General features: G+C 38.6%; 1 protein-coding gene across 1 annotated transcript in view; it reads right to left on the bottom strand.

Annotated features, from left to right (window-relative positions):
* The window catches only part of LOC144436159 (protein O-linked-mannose beta-1,2-N-acetylglucosaminyltransferase 1-like), a 103725-nt gene that overhangs the window by 40960 nt on the left and 46045 nt on the right, over positions 1-16720 (bottom strand). Inside the window, exon 3 of the mRNA XM_078124865.1 lies at positions 8786-9017. Within this exon, the coding sequence (XP_077980991.1) occupies positions 8786-8911 (126 nt within the window). The 5' untranslated portion in view covers positions 8912-9017. The remainder of the gene's footprint in view (positions 1-8785; positions 9018-16720) is intronic.

Genomic DNA, 16720 nt, shown 5'->3' on the forward strand with positions numbered 1-16720 from the left:
ACCAATCACAAAATCGTTCCCATTTGCTGTTGTAAGTGCTGAGAGTACTTGCCCGCTGCGGTCTTGCGATAACCGCGGCAGAGTCAATAGAAAATCCTTTCTGAACGAGGGATTTCTCGATAGTTTGAATGCGTGAAGACGAAAACTCTCTGGGCTGGGGTGAACAATGCTCCGACCCTGAGAGAGAAGGTCTGTCCTCTGTGGAAGCCGAATTGGGCAATCTACTAGAAGAGACAGAAGCCAAGGGAACCAAGACTGATTTGGCCATAGCGGTGCTATCAGAATAAGGACTACATCCTCCTCCTGTACCTTGCGAAGGACCAGAGGAAGAATCACTATTGGAGGGTAAGCATACGCTAATATTCCCTCCCATGAGATTGACAGCGCATCCATCGCTAATGCCCTTGTGTCCGGAGTTGGAGCTACGAACATTGGCAGTTTTGCGTTGTGGTAAGTTGCAAAGAGATCCAGCAGGGGGGTTCCCCAGTGAGCGAAGACCTGATTTGCTACCTCCTGGGGGAGATGTCGTGCTCTTAGGGTTATGTCCCTCTCTTTGCACCAAAACATCATGTCCCAGAGCAGATAACAGAGGTCTGGTGACTTTGTGCCCCCCATTTGTTTACATATGCTACCACTGTCGTATTGTCGGAGTGGAGCAGTACGTGGCGAGCCGACACCAGAGTCTCGAATTGCACTAGGGCTAGAAAGACTGCCTTGAGTTCTAACCAGTTGATGTGTCTCTGACTTGTTACTCCCCCCCACTGACCTGAGGCCACCTGGGAGTCGCAGTGGGCTCCCCATCCCTCTTTCGAAGCATCGGTGAAAAGGGACAGGTTCGCTTTTTGATACGCTAGGGACCTCCCTTCTAGCAAATTGTTCTCGTCCACCCACCAAAGCAGGTGCAAGCGGAGAGATGGACGAATAGGAACCTTGAAAGAGAGGGGGTGTAATGATGGGCGCCAGAATCGTGAATCGGTACATGAAAATATGCGTCCTTTAGATCGATTGACGCCATCCATTCCCCTGGCTGAACAGCGGCAAGAATGGATCGCGTGGTCTCCATCTTGAACTTGGACACGGTCATGAATTGGTTCAGTGCTGTTAGGTTCAGAATTGGGCGCCACCCCCCCGATTTTTTTGGCACCAAAAACAGGTGGTTGTAAAACCCTGGACCTGCATTGGTAGCGTTCACCTGTCTGACTACCCCTTTTTTGAATTGCTTCTAACAGAGCTTCTCTTTTTTGCTTGTTGCCTGGAAGCACTGTGACAAAGGGAGACATTGTAAGTGGTGGGTGACGTTCGAACTCTAGGCGATAACCCTCTCTTACTATTGAAAGAACCAAGGAATCGTCGGTAATCAGCTGCCACTCTTTGGTGAATGACAGGAGCCTTCCCCCTACTGGCCCTACGCTTGATTGAGAGGGTGTAGTAGGGGCGGCAAAGAAGACGGGAGCACCGTCAGGAATGTTGCGCGAAACCACTTGCACCCCTCTCTGAGGGTGGTCCGGGTTTGCTGTCTTTGTTCGTCACAGACCACTGAGGCTTGCCTCTACCACGGCCTCGGGAAGTCTGTCTGCCCCGTCCTCGACCCCTCTGTGAACCTCGTGAGATGTTTGTCACAGGGGACTTACTACTGACTGGGGACTGTTTGAAGTTTGTATGCGGTTTCGAACGAGGAGTGTCAAAAATCAAACGCTCCCGCTGCTTTGCTTCGCTGGCACGGTTAGCTATAGAAGTCAAAGTGCCAGCAAATAGAGAAGGTGCATCAATCGGTGCTGCGCGAACTTCCTGTTTTAATTCTGTTGGTAACACAATTGAGTTACGACGCAGAAAAGCATCTCGCTGAAGGAGTAACAAGGCAGCACGTGACCTAGTCGTTTGCTCAGTCACGTGGCTAAGTGCTTTATTAACTACCTGCATCAGACGAAATATCTTCTGTGAGTCAGGATGGGCGGACCTCATCTCTGACACCGTAGTAGCAAGGAACCAATCGATAGAGGAGAATATCCGAAGGGATAATGCGTATCCTTCTCCTAACCGTGATAAGTGTTTATTATCAATGGTAGTATTCTTAAAACCATCACGATCTTGGTCAACAGCGTCAGCATCAGTGTCCAGCTCTGGAAAGTTGACACGTTGATCGGTTGCGTGGGTACGATAAGGTTTCCCTGGATAGCGGAACCAAGGGTACCTATTCATTCGCATTGGCGGCTGACCTGGACCCTTGCCACAAACCTCTGAGGACACTTTACCCTGTACTGAAGTGACCATAGCTGAGAGGGGGAGTGTAGCAGGTTGATACTCCGTCTGTTCGAGCTGGCCCTCCAATGCTAAGCTTGTCTCAGACTGTACCGAATTCGTTGCAGTGGGACGGGTACATTTATCTGGGAACTGTTGATAAACCCATTCAACGCATTGACTAAATGGAATATCAGCAAAGCGTTCCGGAGAGGGCGCTCTCCCCTCTGATTCAGAGGGCGGCGGTCTAACCCGATCGTCATCCGAATGGTCAGCGCCCCCAAGGAGGTCGCGATCCTCTGGGGCCGTTAAGGACATTTCATCGGGATCGCGTCTCCATAGGGATCCGAAACGTTCGCCCTGTAAGCGGCAGAAACGTGTCGGTGAAGACGAGGGAGAACGCTCTTCACGCGTTACCGGAATGCGTGGTCTGGAAGAGCGTCTCGGTGAAAGCGATGATCTACGATCCCCGCGCCTCGGTGGACTGTGCGAGCGGCGTGGGGAACGAGAGCGATCTCTGCGAGATCGAAGTACCCCTATGTCACGTTCCGTTTGCGGATTGCGTGAACGACGGTGGCACTGGGAACGGTCATAAGGCGGCCGTGACCTCTCTCTATCTCTATCCCCTCCTCCCCAGGGACCCCTAGACTGATGGGTATCCATGGTGGGGGGGTAACCATAAGGTGACCAATAATTAGGTGGAGGCCAAAACCCTGTAGGTTGGCCAAAGGTAGTCCAAGGAAGTGGATTTTGTCTTGGATCCAAATCTGTGGAAGTTTCACCTTGTGGGTAGCCCATAGCATTGAATGGATATGGTAGCGTCCCCGTAGGAGGCCATGGTATCGACCTAGGATCAGGTGACTGATCATGTGATCCGCTAGCGGTAGGACGGGAAGTGCGTCTTTTGACTTCCGGTATTACCCCACGCGAAGAATCTAGACTATTCGACGGCATGGTTTGACGTTCACTGAACGACCCTTGAACGGTATGTGGACGGCTCGAAGGGTTTACGTCAGTTCGCCTGGGAGGTTCTCGAAACCGACCGCTATATTGAGGTGTCGGAGACGGAGAACGAGAATCAGCTTTGTAGGAAGAGGGGCTGTCTGTAATTACAGGACACTCTCCACTAACAATACCCGTATCAGGACGTCCCTTATCGGACGAGTCCTGCATAGGTCCACGAGAAACCCGTACTTCAGAACCCGTTGTGGTTAAGACCTCGCCCTCAGAAGGGCGTTTTGTCGTGGGAGAACCCACACTTACACAAGACTTACCTGAAAATTTATCTAAATCAGTGCTCGGAGCAGCGGAGGTCCGCTTACTCTGCTTTGATTTTGGTTTACGTGACGATTCAATAGGTTTATCGAATTCCTGCCACTGATCGTCTGCCCAATGACCGCATACAGTTTTGCATGGTGAAGTACGGGAACACTTCCGACAAGAAGGGCAAAATTTGTGGAGGTCCTCTATGTGGAAAACATGTCCACAAGACCCCTTCTTTTGGTTCGGAAGCATGGTTTGAAAACACGCTTTAAACAAACAATAGTCAAAAGCGGAAAAAGAATGAAACGGTCGTGTAACGGAATACAATAGACGACCGCTCAATACAAACAGAACAAACAAAGAAAAGCGAAGCTTAAAACAAGCACAATTGAATGAAAAGAATAAAAGAAAGGACTCAGCTGGGTTTCCAGGGACTTGGGTGCCACAGAAGTCAGCTATAAAAATCCACCAAGGCTTGAAAAGGCTAATTTGTCGTGAGCGAAGAAAATATACGTCTTCTTTCGCTCGCAAAATTTAGTACTGGCGGGAAAAGGGGCATCATGGGATAGCCACAGGTGGGTCAGGGGTCACGACTTTATTTTGCGAAGTTAGGCTAAAAGCAAAAGGGTAACCCAATAGTAGTATAATAAAGGTGAGTATTTTCGATGAACAGAAAGAAACAAACAACTTCATCAGGTTTATCTGTGAAAATTTTTCAACTATCTGAAATTCCACGAAGGGTGGTCTCCGTTGCCTTTTTGAACGAAATCCTTTGGGCTTTACATTATCATTCATATCTCTATCTTGTCACTTCAAATTGGGTCCATAATGACTGAACCCTGCCCTTATCAACATGAAGCGAGAACCAAGCTGTATGCAATTTCTAAAGCGTTTCATCAAATGAGCATACAAAAATGCTGGGTTATCAGTGGATTTTGTGACATACAAAAGCTGTCTAATTGGCCATAATTGATCTGGCTCTCGGAGGAGGAGGAGGTGTCAGTACAAGTTAAAGTGAATTAAGGTCCACTATAAATTGTCAAATTAGAAGAGAAGTACTAATGCATGCACTACAGAAACACTTTGGCTAATGTATATCGGTGAATGATCACATACAGGTAGTTGTTGATATTGGACAAGTGTGTATGTTGAGTATGTCATACAGATTTGAAAGCTGAAAGCCTGCTTTATGACGTATTTATATTCCAGTGTTCTAGTTTTACTAGGAAAGAAAGAATGACTGTTTTGTTGTAAAAAAAATAAATTCTTGATCCTGAGTCAAACTTGTTAAAGGAGAATGCACCCGCAGGAAATAAAGGTACAGTACTGTCATAAACTTTGGGTTCTGCAAAATAATTTCATTCATATATAGCCCACCTGGGCTACCAAGAAAAAAAACGAATTTCGAGCCCTGATATTAGTACGTGTGATTGCCAGAAATACCGAGATGAAACTTGTTCTTCATTCATTTTTAAGTGGAGGTCCTTGCCATGGACATGCATTGAATCATGGGAGTCAGCAAACATGAATAGCAGAACATGAATATGCATGTTTATAAAAACCCTTTTATTTCCTGCACTCCTTAACTCTGTTACTAATATTACCATTATACAATCTTACTACCAAACCAAAGAGGCTATAGATTTTCAATTCGCCAACACAATGTTTATTACATGTCACACGTTTTTGTTACGAATTACACAAACAAAATACAGACACTGAGTCTGACAGTGCACATGCACATGAAATGTTACATTTTATCTCACTGTGAACTCAAATTAACAAACAGTTTTGTGTTTGAATTTTCCTTGTTTCGTCTGTTTGATGTTGATTTTTTGTTCACAGTAAGATAAAATGTATCAGTTTATATCCTTGTGTGCTATCAGTGTCTGTTTATATTAATAAGTTTGTGTGAGACGTGAAAAACACAATGTTGCGAAACTCTAAAGTCACTCTGGTTTGGTAGTAACAGCACTAGCACACATACGGTACATGTACCGGTAGTCTAGATGTTAATATGGTATCGAATCATCTGTGATGGAAAGAGAGATCTTGAAATTGATGCAGAATAATACTAGACTTTAGCACACACTCCAAACAACAAATTACATCACTTATTTAAGTCTTCCTTGAAAATTTAGAAAATTTGTCCTTGAACAAGGATGACAATATTTAGGCGGGAAAGATGTAGCAGAACATCAGACTACTAAGTATAATGAATTATGTTGTAATCAAGTCTGTACTTAGTCATCTTAGCACCTGTGGTTGAATTGAGTACTATGTTTTCTTAGATGATATACGAACATGTGACATTGTCATAATATTTAAAATCCCTCGCCATTCATTAAGAAGAGTTAAAAATGAGCTTTTTTTGCCAGGAGATAAATTGAAATATTAATTGATCAGTCTGAACAAACAGAACCTCAATATGGCCTCCCACTATTCCTTTTTTCAAACACCTGTTTTCAACACACTGCTGGTATTATTATTATTATTATTACTTCATACATCAGACTTTGCCATCTTTCAATCTCCATGTTGTCACTGCCAATTTTACACGTCATAGTAGAAAACCGTGCCAGTTCATCAAAAGTGCTATAGCCATCCGTCTTCACCATACAGCTATTAGTTATAAGTAGAACTGTCATTTCTACTTGTAGTATATTAATACACTTGAAAGCAATTGCACGTTTTTGCTTTTAAATCATAAGTCTTTCTCATACCTGGCACAATAACTCAAGTCATCATAAATTTGAGGGATGTTTTTTAATCTCATATAATAATCAATTTCACTTCCGATATAATCACTTCTAAAACTATTTGTTTCCACTTAACGACAGTAAATTAATCACTGCCACATCATTTTCTTTTCTTTTCTTTTTTTAAAAGAATGTACAGCCAGATTTCAAGTAAAACTAATCCATCCAGCAATTCTTACTTCTCGTTTATTGTCGAAAATCAAATCTTTTTAGACCTATTTTGCATATTAAACATACATGTAATACCAGGATCATCATGTGTCAAACAATTCACCATTTAGACATCTCAACAATTTTCAGATTCTGAGTAAATTATGAGTTTGAAGTGGGTTGTTTTTTTGCCAAAAGATTACATAATTTAGGACTAATTTGAAAATATGACTGATCTGATAAATTTGCTTCTAATCTCCACAACAATTCACTGTATAGCTATTTTTTTATCTTTTTAAAATAGGTCATAATATTTGTACATACATACATACATACATACATACATACATACATACATACATACATACATACATGCATGCATGCATGCATACATACATACATACATACATACATACATACACACACACACACACACACACACACACACACACACATACAGACAGACAGACAGACAGACAGACAGACTATTTACCATGCCTACATGTACAAATGTATATCACTATTGAACTTCAGTTGTGCTAACAATCACTAGAGTACATTGTAGGGCTAGTCATTTCTTCAATGCCTATTTCATTATACAAATTGAACAGTCATGTACATGTACATGCAGTAATTATTGTAGGATTTTGTTGCCATCAAATTTCTAAATCTTGCAATTTAACTATATACCAGTTCTTACGTCTGAATTCAAATCTCAATATGTATGTAAATTCTTATTAACTCTTAATCCGTAAAATCTCAAATTCATTCTCAAGCTGGAAAGTCAATTTGATGTTGACTGGGTTCTATATTTTCTGAACACAGCTTCACAACACTAAGTTACACACTAACATAATAGAGCTGTAATTTGTATTTCAGGTCAGGAGGCAATGGGCAATTTCACAGCAAATAAGTCTGACCGCTGTTTTTAAGTCAATTCATAGCATGGTCTATCTGATTGCATTCATTTATCACTAGCAATTCATGAAGAAAAGGATTGTAGAATGACTTTTGGCATTTCCTAGGTTCGTAATACATAGACTAGTAATTACATAGTTGAAGACAAATCACTTTCTGTGTGCATGCAATTATCAAACAAATACAGGAGACTAAATATGACATCGTAAATAAATGTAAACCTACAACACTACAGTGATCAACATTCTGTGGATATAATCACTGATTTTTTTAAATACAGTAATTTATTGCCCATGTTGTGAACTTCAAACATCAGTATTTCCTGAACTCTTGGTAATGCTTCCAAATTTCTAATTGGTAAAAAAATTGGCATATGTATTTCTACATTATTGTCAACTTTCCATCACCTCAAAATAGAACATTATTACCAATTTTCCCACCCCTCCATTCCCCCTCCCTTTCCCCTCCCCAGCTTTTCTCCCACTATTGTTTCATAATTTATTACTTTTTAGTTCAAGTGGACAGCAACTTTTAAAACCTAACAATTTCTGCTTTCAACAAAATTGATTGATATGTATGACCACACTTCACCTTTGACCTTAACGGACAATGCCAGAAGGGGTATATTCATTCCAATTTTCTGAATGCACTCTCATTTTCTCATTTATCAAGGAAACATCTGCACTTCACCTACAGACATTGTCTAACCAATGTTCTCATGCAATAAAAAGCTATTGATTTTAATGTTTTGCGGCACGATTTACGCGATGTCCCCAAGGCAAGATAATTCTCAATCTTAGTTACCACAGCTTTCAGCAGCTCATCATATTGATTGTATCCCATCTCATCACAAAAACTCGTAACTCAACTTTTTTTTATTTCTTGGGATTATTTCCTGGTAAAATCTAGATGCAAAGTCAATATTTGCATACACGCATGTCATAATTGTAAACAGATTAACACTCTTAGAAAATACTCCTAATGCAACAAAAGGTAATTTGAGTTTAGATGTGACATCAAATTCTGGGGGTTAATTGGAGGAATACTTTACAGAAAGTTATCAGGTTTACTATCTCCAATTACACATTGGTTCACTATGTCCTCATTATTGAAAGGACACACACTTCTACTTCATTTTCTACTGAATTATACTGCCGAACATTGTCCTTTCTATTGCACATTACACTTTGACTGTATACTAACTTGCTAAGTGACCTCTACAATTCCAATGTAGTGAAAGTTCCTTTCTGTTATAGAATATCAAACAGCCACATAAACAACCAGAATTTGTGCAATCTTTCTACTACTTATGCACTACAACATTACTTCAGAAATGTGGGAAACTGAACAGAAAAATACTCCTGATTACCCCTTTCCAACCAATGCCCTAAGTCTTAACCTGCATAGATATGCCATACACATCCTTTCATCCCACATTGTCCTAAATCTCTTCTTACCTGTAACACTTTTGAAAATAATCTTCTTTTTGTTGTTCTATGTGTAGCTCCGGGTATGTGGATAGATGAATAGTGCTTACGAGGTACAAATGGTTGGGCCTTGGGGTTAGGACGCCAGTTATCCATGGCTGTATTGTGCACCCAATACTGTACTGGTTGATTCAAAATGGCCGACACAACATTCAGATGGTCTGGATGAAATCACACACTGTCAGTAATACTGAAAGATACCCTGTAAGACAGCAATCAAAAGACAGAGAGAAAAACATCAGTGAATGAAGTAAACCAATGATGTGATGAAATACAGGTGTACTCTAGCTTTGCTATGAATCTAACAATGTTTTCGTGAAGAGTAATACAAAGAAAAGTAGGTGGCATCACGATGGTCAAATATTCTGAGAGATTGCATCATAATCAGCATGCTGCTGGTTCAATCTTCTCCACTGTCATTGATTCTGAATGGCTTACAAGATTGAACCACTTGTATGTCTTAGTCAAGCTACTGTGATGTACAAATGGGGACCAGGTAGCATATATTGTCATGTGAAGGATTCAAACATGTATGCTTAGTGGCAGCACAAATTGTACATTCCCCAGGAATGCTTTTGGGGGTTGTACTACTTTTGGTTTGTGCCTCATGTAATAATAATCCAACACTTTGGGCACTAGTAGTAAAGTTGGTTACGATGTGGTCTCACTGCCCCATTCTACAGAATTATGAGTGAAATACATTGTCAAGAATACAGATTTCAGGCTTAGCTATGCATGCTGCTGATATTTGAGGCACTTTAAAATATACCAGCAGATTCCCTGTCAATAGAATAAGAGATGTGTGCAAAGTCTACATTATAAGTATTCTACAGACATCTAGAAATCTCAGCTGGGACAAGAAATCAGTCAAAACGTCAGAGACACCAACGGAAATAACTTAATTTGATTAAGTATAATACAAGCTACGAAGACAGAATAGTACTCTTAATGACTTAAGGAACTTTTTTTCTATGTTTCTTTGATGTTGTTTTTACGTTTACAGACACAAAATCCAGTGACATCAGAATTTAATTAATCTGCAGTAAATGAAAGTGAGAAATCAATACTCTGGCTGCAGCAACTACTGAAACTTGTCTCTACATAAAACAGTATATACGAAATTACCAAGACTGTCTGAAGATACATTTGTACCATCACTTTGGTTGTACATGTTACTGTATACAGTCAGTCCAAATACACAATCACAGCAATGTCAGAATTTCCTTCTTTGTAGTAAATGAGAGTGAGAAATCAATACTAGAGCTGTAGCAACTACTGAAACTAGCCTCTGCATGAAATGGGTATATAAAAAAAGAAAATTACCAAGAGTTTACAGAGACTACACATTTTGGTTGTAGCTTGTACAATGTACATCGCACTATGATGAGTTGCAATACACAGGAAGGGCTTGCATGCTCGAGGTTTCAAGCTTTGAAAATGATAATGCATACACTTGGGGCCTACTTAAATGTTAGATGTCACTCGCTTAACTGCAAGAAGTAATTCCCTCCAGTGAGACACACCTGAGCAATTTGTGATGATCTTGATAGCATAAATAATTCTTGCTTTTCTAGAGAGAATTCCCAAAGAACCTAAGTCATGAGTTTCTTGCTAAGTGATAAGTGGACTAACATTTACAAGTCCTGACTGTACCTCAATTCCACGGACATGGGGAGGACTAAATATTCTTCAACACAGTACATCTTCGTGTAAAGGCAAACATTATGAATTCTGTAGCTGTAGCTGTCTACTTTTCAAATGAAACATTTGTACTTTATGTGAAATCTTTTCATTTTCTAAAGGGGCATCCATTTCTGCAAGTGTTACTTTTTCAATGAAGTCCAGGCTGGAGTCTACGACATGGAGTATGAAATCTCAATTCCTCATCTTAATTGACTGTTAATTGTTAGAATTTTTTTGGCTATGCTCACCCTGCTCTTTCAGATCTTTTGAGAGACAAAATCCTGCAAAGCGATAAGTACACCACAATTCTGTAAAGGTACTTGATTCAATGTTCACGTACATAGCGCACTATATCCATTCAACGAAGTCTGTATGTTTTGAGGGAAACTTTCATTGATTTCAGACAAAACAGAAGAAACTGACTGAATACAAAACGAGATAAGATTCAGGCAGCCATCTTGTGCATCAGCACCAGCAACTTTGGTTGCCATGGCAACATGATCATGATAAGTTTTCATGGCAACAGTGATTACAGGAAGTGTTATACGCTTTAAAGCAACGAGTATCATGAAGGACAGATAATCATTTTTCTGATGGGAAACTTTAAAGATTGCAAGGTGGGCTTTAAGATTGTGTGCTAAATTTAGAAGTTAGCAAGCAGCAGATTGTCCTATCTTCTGACGTAGTGAGGCCTCCATGTACTGTGAACCCGCTATCTTAATAGTTTTGGGTCAAGTATACTGACCAACAGCAGGAAAATTAAGAACGTGACTTGTGTCTGACAAAATCAAGATACACATCAGACCTTTCTATAATAGCCAACTGTACCCCATTAACAACATCTTCAAACAAGTAAAAGCACTTTCTCCAACAGTGTCGCCTGTGTTCACTGTTTACTGCAAATGTCTATACATATGTGTCCAGTGAAAAAAATGAATACACAAACTACTATTCCAGTCTTGGCTGCATTATAAATGATATATTATATTATATCACAACAATTAAAGCCTACTTTACATGTAAAGGTTAGAACTTGTTTCCGTCTTGGGTCAAAGGTCAGATTAAAATACACCATAATACATATACTGGTAATATACAACACTAATAATTTTTTCTACTGCGTAAAACTTTTGAGAACAAAACACAAAGGAACGCAAGTTAGTCTAAAAGAAGTTTAATATACATATACAACAATTAGATGTTATTCCCAAATAGCTTTCTTCATTCGGCCGAGGAAAATACGAGTGACCTAAGGGGCCTTACGTCACGAATATTTTCTGGCTGAATGAAGAAAAATATTGGAGAATAACATAATTATACCAGCACCAGTAATATCAAAGAAATATCAGTGAAAGTAGTGGTAATTTTGCATGTTTTGACTCATATTTTGAACACAGCAGAACTAGTGACGTAGACATGCGTTGTCGTGACATAGACGCACATTGTTGTGACACAGAACAACCAGAGTATATATTCCATATTTTTGTACTAAATGGCTAGTGTATGGTATAATTCAAGATAAAACAAATGATGGTTTCTGCTATTACACACACAAAAAAAATTGATCTCGACCTGAATTTAATCAGCTCACTGTCGGCACACTATCATTCTACATGTACATGTCACTTACTAAGCATCCTCACAGTGTTCATTTTTAAAGGCATTTTTGAAAGTCAAAACATATATTTCTACTGTCACAAACAACCTATGCCTCAAAGAGTGGTTAAATTTATGACTACTTGTACATGTAAAATGGATCTTACGTCTTACAACATAGCATGATCAACTGCTTTTCATCACAGGCAAACCAGCTGGAATCTACCTGCATGTATGTTTGTCACAGTTGACATATATAAAAGCAGTTGATAAATGTCTACTATTTTTCTCTCAACCCTTGAGGCTTTAATTATTTTCCGAGAATTCCTGAAACATGTAATCGTACTTCTCCTATTACTGTGGATACAAAAAGAGGAAATTGAATCCCTCCTTGATATTGAACTCATAACAGGTCAGATGACATTCAGTAATTGCCATTCAAGTGATATCATATATATATGCAATGTACTCACAGCAATGCACAGCTGTAAATACATAACATAAAATAGACCTGTCCACATGCATGTACATGTACATGTACTCCCGCTAAACATCGCTTTTTAAAATTTATCCCTATATCAAAATAACATTAACATTTGGTAATTGTAATATATGCGCTGCTTTGGTCTTAAGTAAAAAACACAAAGGTGTACATACCATGAAACATCCTCATCCTGTCCACACTACATAACACATCCATCTACATGTATATGCAGTAAAAGATATCATTCACATACCATATGTTGAATTCACACTGTCCTACCTACTTCACAGACTCGGTAGACTTCTTTACTTCAAATTCACAACTACACGTACTTAAGTTAACACTCCGAAGTTATAATAGGCAGACTATATATTTGCTAATTTGTATGTGCATGATGTAATCTACAGAATGTACTCTGAACACTTGCATGTACATTACTGCATAATGTAGTCCTGTCTATACTGTATACACTCCTTTAGATATCGCTGGATAACGACAACAGTTTGTTTTAACCTTTAAGTCCTTGAGTACAGGCCACCCATCACAAGAAGCACCTTCACCTTTCAAGCAGACTCAAATGTAAATAACAGTTATAGGCCATCAGTACATCTGGTGTTTCTGTCATTTCAATACACAAACAGATTATTATCCCCGATATCGGCATACTTACATGATACAGTGATGCAAGGCTAGAAACTTTACATACCCTGAAACAAGAGAATCTAGCAAACTGACTGCATACTCAGTAACACACGTCTGCAAACAGTACTGCGTGTATACCCAGAAAGTGATATACAACAGAATGATAAGACTCCTTGATTACATGCTTCTCAGCATTGCAAAGAACACACAGTACGTCAATGCAATTGGTTCATTGGCTGAGATGCCTCAGGAACTCCATATATTAGCAGAATATTATGTAAGGTGTGTTAAGGGACAGCTCTAACACTCTCTAGAGAGAGGGACAATACATTAATTGCACAACAACTCCAGCAGTCGAAGACATTTTATGATTTATTAGCTATGAAATTTTTATGGATTTTTCCCAATTTACATTAAGTATTCAGTGAGGTTAATCAAATGGAACTAACGATAGTCATATGGGTAATAATTTACATTATTTGCTACATATACATCTGTTGCTTTATCTCATTACTGTATGGAAACATGGACGAAACTATAAATAAATAAAATTTGATTTTGATTACATGGACGAAACTATAAATAAATAAAATTTGATTTTGATTGCATGGACGAAACTATAAATAAATAAAATATGATTTTGATTGCATGATAATGATTACATGTACCAACTCATGTTATACATTGTACATGTATGTTCAAAACCATACATGTAACTCTTGTTCACTCGCATATATTATTTTGCTGACAGTCCTAACTGTTTTGCATAAGTTCCGAACTCAAAGCATCAATAATTTACATATTACTTACACTCTGAATTCAGAACCAATACAAAATATGATTTGAGAGCTGCAGGAAACAACATGTTTGGTCGAGTCCTACATGTTTTCTTAACAAAGAAGAAGCCTACAAATCAGCAATGTTACCCAACAGTTTATTTCTATAATAGTGATTTCATTATCTTGCAAAGTCGAGGCTTACTCAGGGTGGGAGTGAGGGTGGATTCTGATATTTTGTGAAATACTATCAACTAATTTTGTCTACATTTGTAGTCTATAGTAATAATAATAATAATAATAATAATAATAATAAATGTTGTGCTATTAATATTATATAGATCGACAGTTCAATTTCATGTACAGAGAACGTACAGTGATGTTAGCCTGTTTACTGCGTTGTTGAGATACATTGTTAGCAGGCCGTACCTCCTAGCCCTCGTATTCTTCACTTGTCAAAAGTGATACTAATGAATTGAAAACTTTTGCCAAATAGCCTGGCCATTGACAGTGTGCAGTCCTTTCAACCATTACAAGAAGTCAAACTTTCATTATTCAAATGAACCAGTATGTAATATAGCATTACTGATATAGATAATACCCTACATGATGTGGTAATTTACATGTTATTTACATACGTTTTATGTAAATTTAACCCTACGGATGTGAGCTAACCATGATAATGACTTTTTGGGGGTGTGGCTACATGAAGTGTTTGAAACTTTTCTCAACACAAGTGGAAAATATGAGTTAACGATGTATCTCAACAGCGCAATAAACAGGCTAGTACAGCATCAATTGTATGGAGGTTTTGGGACCTGTACAAGCTCCAGCCATTCTGCAGCTTCACTATAAACTAAGAAGTAATCACCTAAGTGGCAATATGTACAAATTACATATTATGTAGATGTACAAATGTACTGCCACTCACTAGGAGTCACTGAACCTAGTAAGCTATCACCGTTATTTCATACACCTTATTCATGAAACACTGACAGGAAAGTACATGTATTTCAACCAAGGTAATGAATTCACAGTATACACTTTCATATTCAAATACCCTTCCTTCCTATACAGCTCTCTCCTCTACAATGTACTTCAGGGTTTCCAAGGCAAGCCTTTTTATCGTCTACAATTCCTGAATAAATATCTTTATTTCTCACTTACGTCATAAGCCCATAAAATTTAAGCTTCTTTACATCACATCAAAGAGTTTGAAGTTGTTCGTAATGTTCATTGACTTTATTATGGTGGATAGTTACAAAACAGGTGTAGAGTTCATTCACATTTTAATACTAATATGACAGTTCAAAGAAATGGGGATTTGTTTTGCATCGAAGAACTGCCTGCATCATAGAATAGTAAATATGCATAAAAACAAGTTTCCTAAAAATGCACATTAACAACTACATCAAAAGCCTAGGGGTGTATGATACAGGAATGGGGTTTATTCACATATGCTGAAATAATATTTTAAAAGAAGTGGGATTTTTTTTATATCACAGAACTGAACATACATGAAACCTATCATTCTCCATTTTCATGTCAACATAGCATCAAGGGCCCAGGGCAGACTGTAAGAGACCACATTCATGCACAATAACACAGCATGTCTTAAAGTCTAGGGCCTGGGGTTACTCAATAATGTGGTAAAATGGAATGACTGCGATCAAAAGAAGTTAACAGAAAGCTGACTACATACCTGCTTCAATAAGAAAGCAGAAATTGTATCATACATAATGTATATCAAGGATTCCTGTAGGTGAATTTGCAAACCCACTTGTATACTAGTTTTCTGATAATCCAACATAATACTATTTGTAAGTCACCAGAAGGTATTCAATGATTTGCATAATTTTGACAGTGATCTTCCTCTTTAGTTACAATGTGTACAGTTTTATTCGGCCAATGATGGAACTATGACTACAGTTACTTCTGTGTTTTGCATAATCAATCACAAAGTGTCTATGGCAGCTCCCCCCCCCCCCCCCACCCACCTTATTTCCGTTTTTAAAAATTACCTTTAGAAATCATTTTGTGATCATTTGACCAAAAACTAAAGTGTATGTCTTTATTAGAGTCAATTGATGATAACATATACCAAACACTCCAATAACATATAATATATTCTGTTTGACATGAAACATACATGTATACCTACTTTAACTACAAGTTCAAACTTCAGTCAGGAGAGACATCTACAGATGACTGTATATTGCCTTGTGAGTTGATGCTATAAACATTTCTTATCAGAATTTCAAACAAACACGAATGCAAACAAGTCACTTGAACTGTGATGTACTGGTACTAGATCAACTCAAATCTGGTTTTTATACACCTGACATCCACAAGTACTTTTATATTGACTAGTAACATGAGATAATCAGACATTTAATAAGTTCTGGTCAAAGACAAAGTCAACATTGGATGACCCTGAAATGTTATACTTATCTCCTAACCTTGACCCCAACAAATCCAGATAGGGGTAATGGTAGTCTAGTTTCCTATACACAAGTTATGATAAATACAATCATCTGGAGAGGAAAGTGATCATAGAGAGCATTGACAGGTATAGGATCTAGACGAGGGTAATGGTAGAGTGTCAGGGAGATATAATTATCTACTGTATATGTGGTTGTATTTTGAAGTTTTCTAACTGTGCAAGAACAAAGCCAATACATTAAGTAAGAATTCACATGTTTTCTTAAGCATTTTATTTAGTTT

The sequence above is a fragment of the Glandiceps talaboti genome, chromosome 6 (assembly GCF_964340395.1).
Source record: "Glandiceps talaboti chromosome 6, keGlaTala1.1, whole genome shotgun sequence".
NCBI classification, from domain to species: domain Eukaryota; kingdom Metazoa; phylum Hemichordata; class Enteropneusta; family Spengelidae; genus Glandiceps; species Glandiceps talaboti.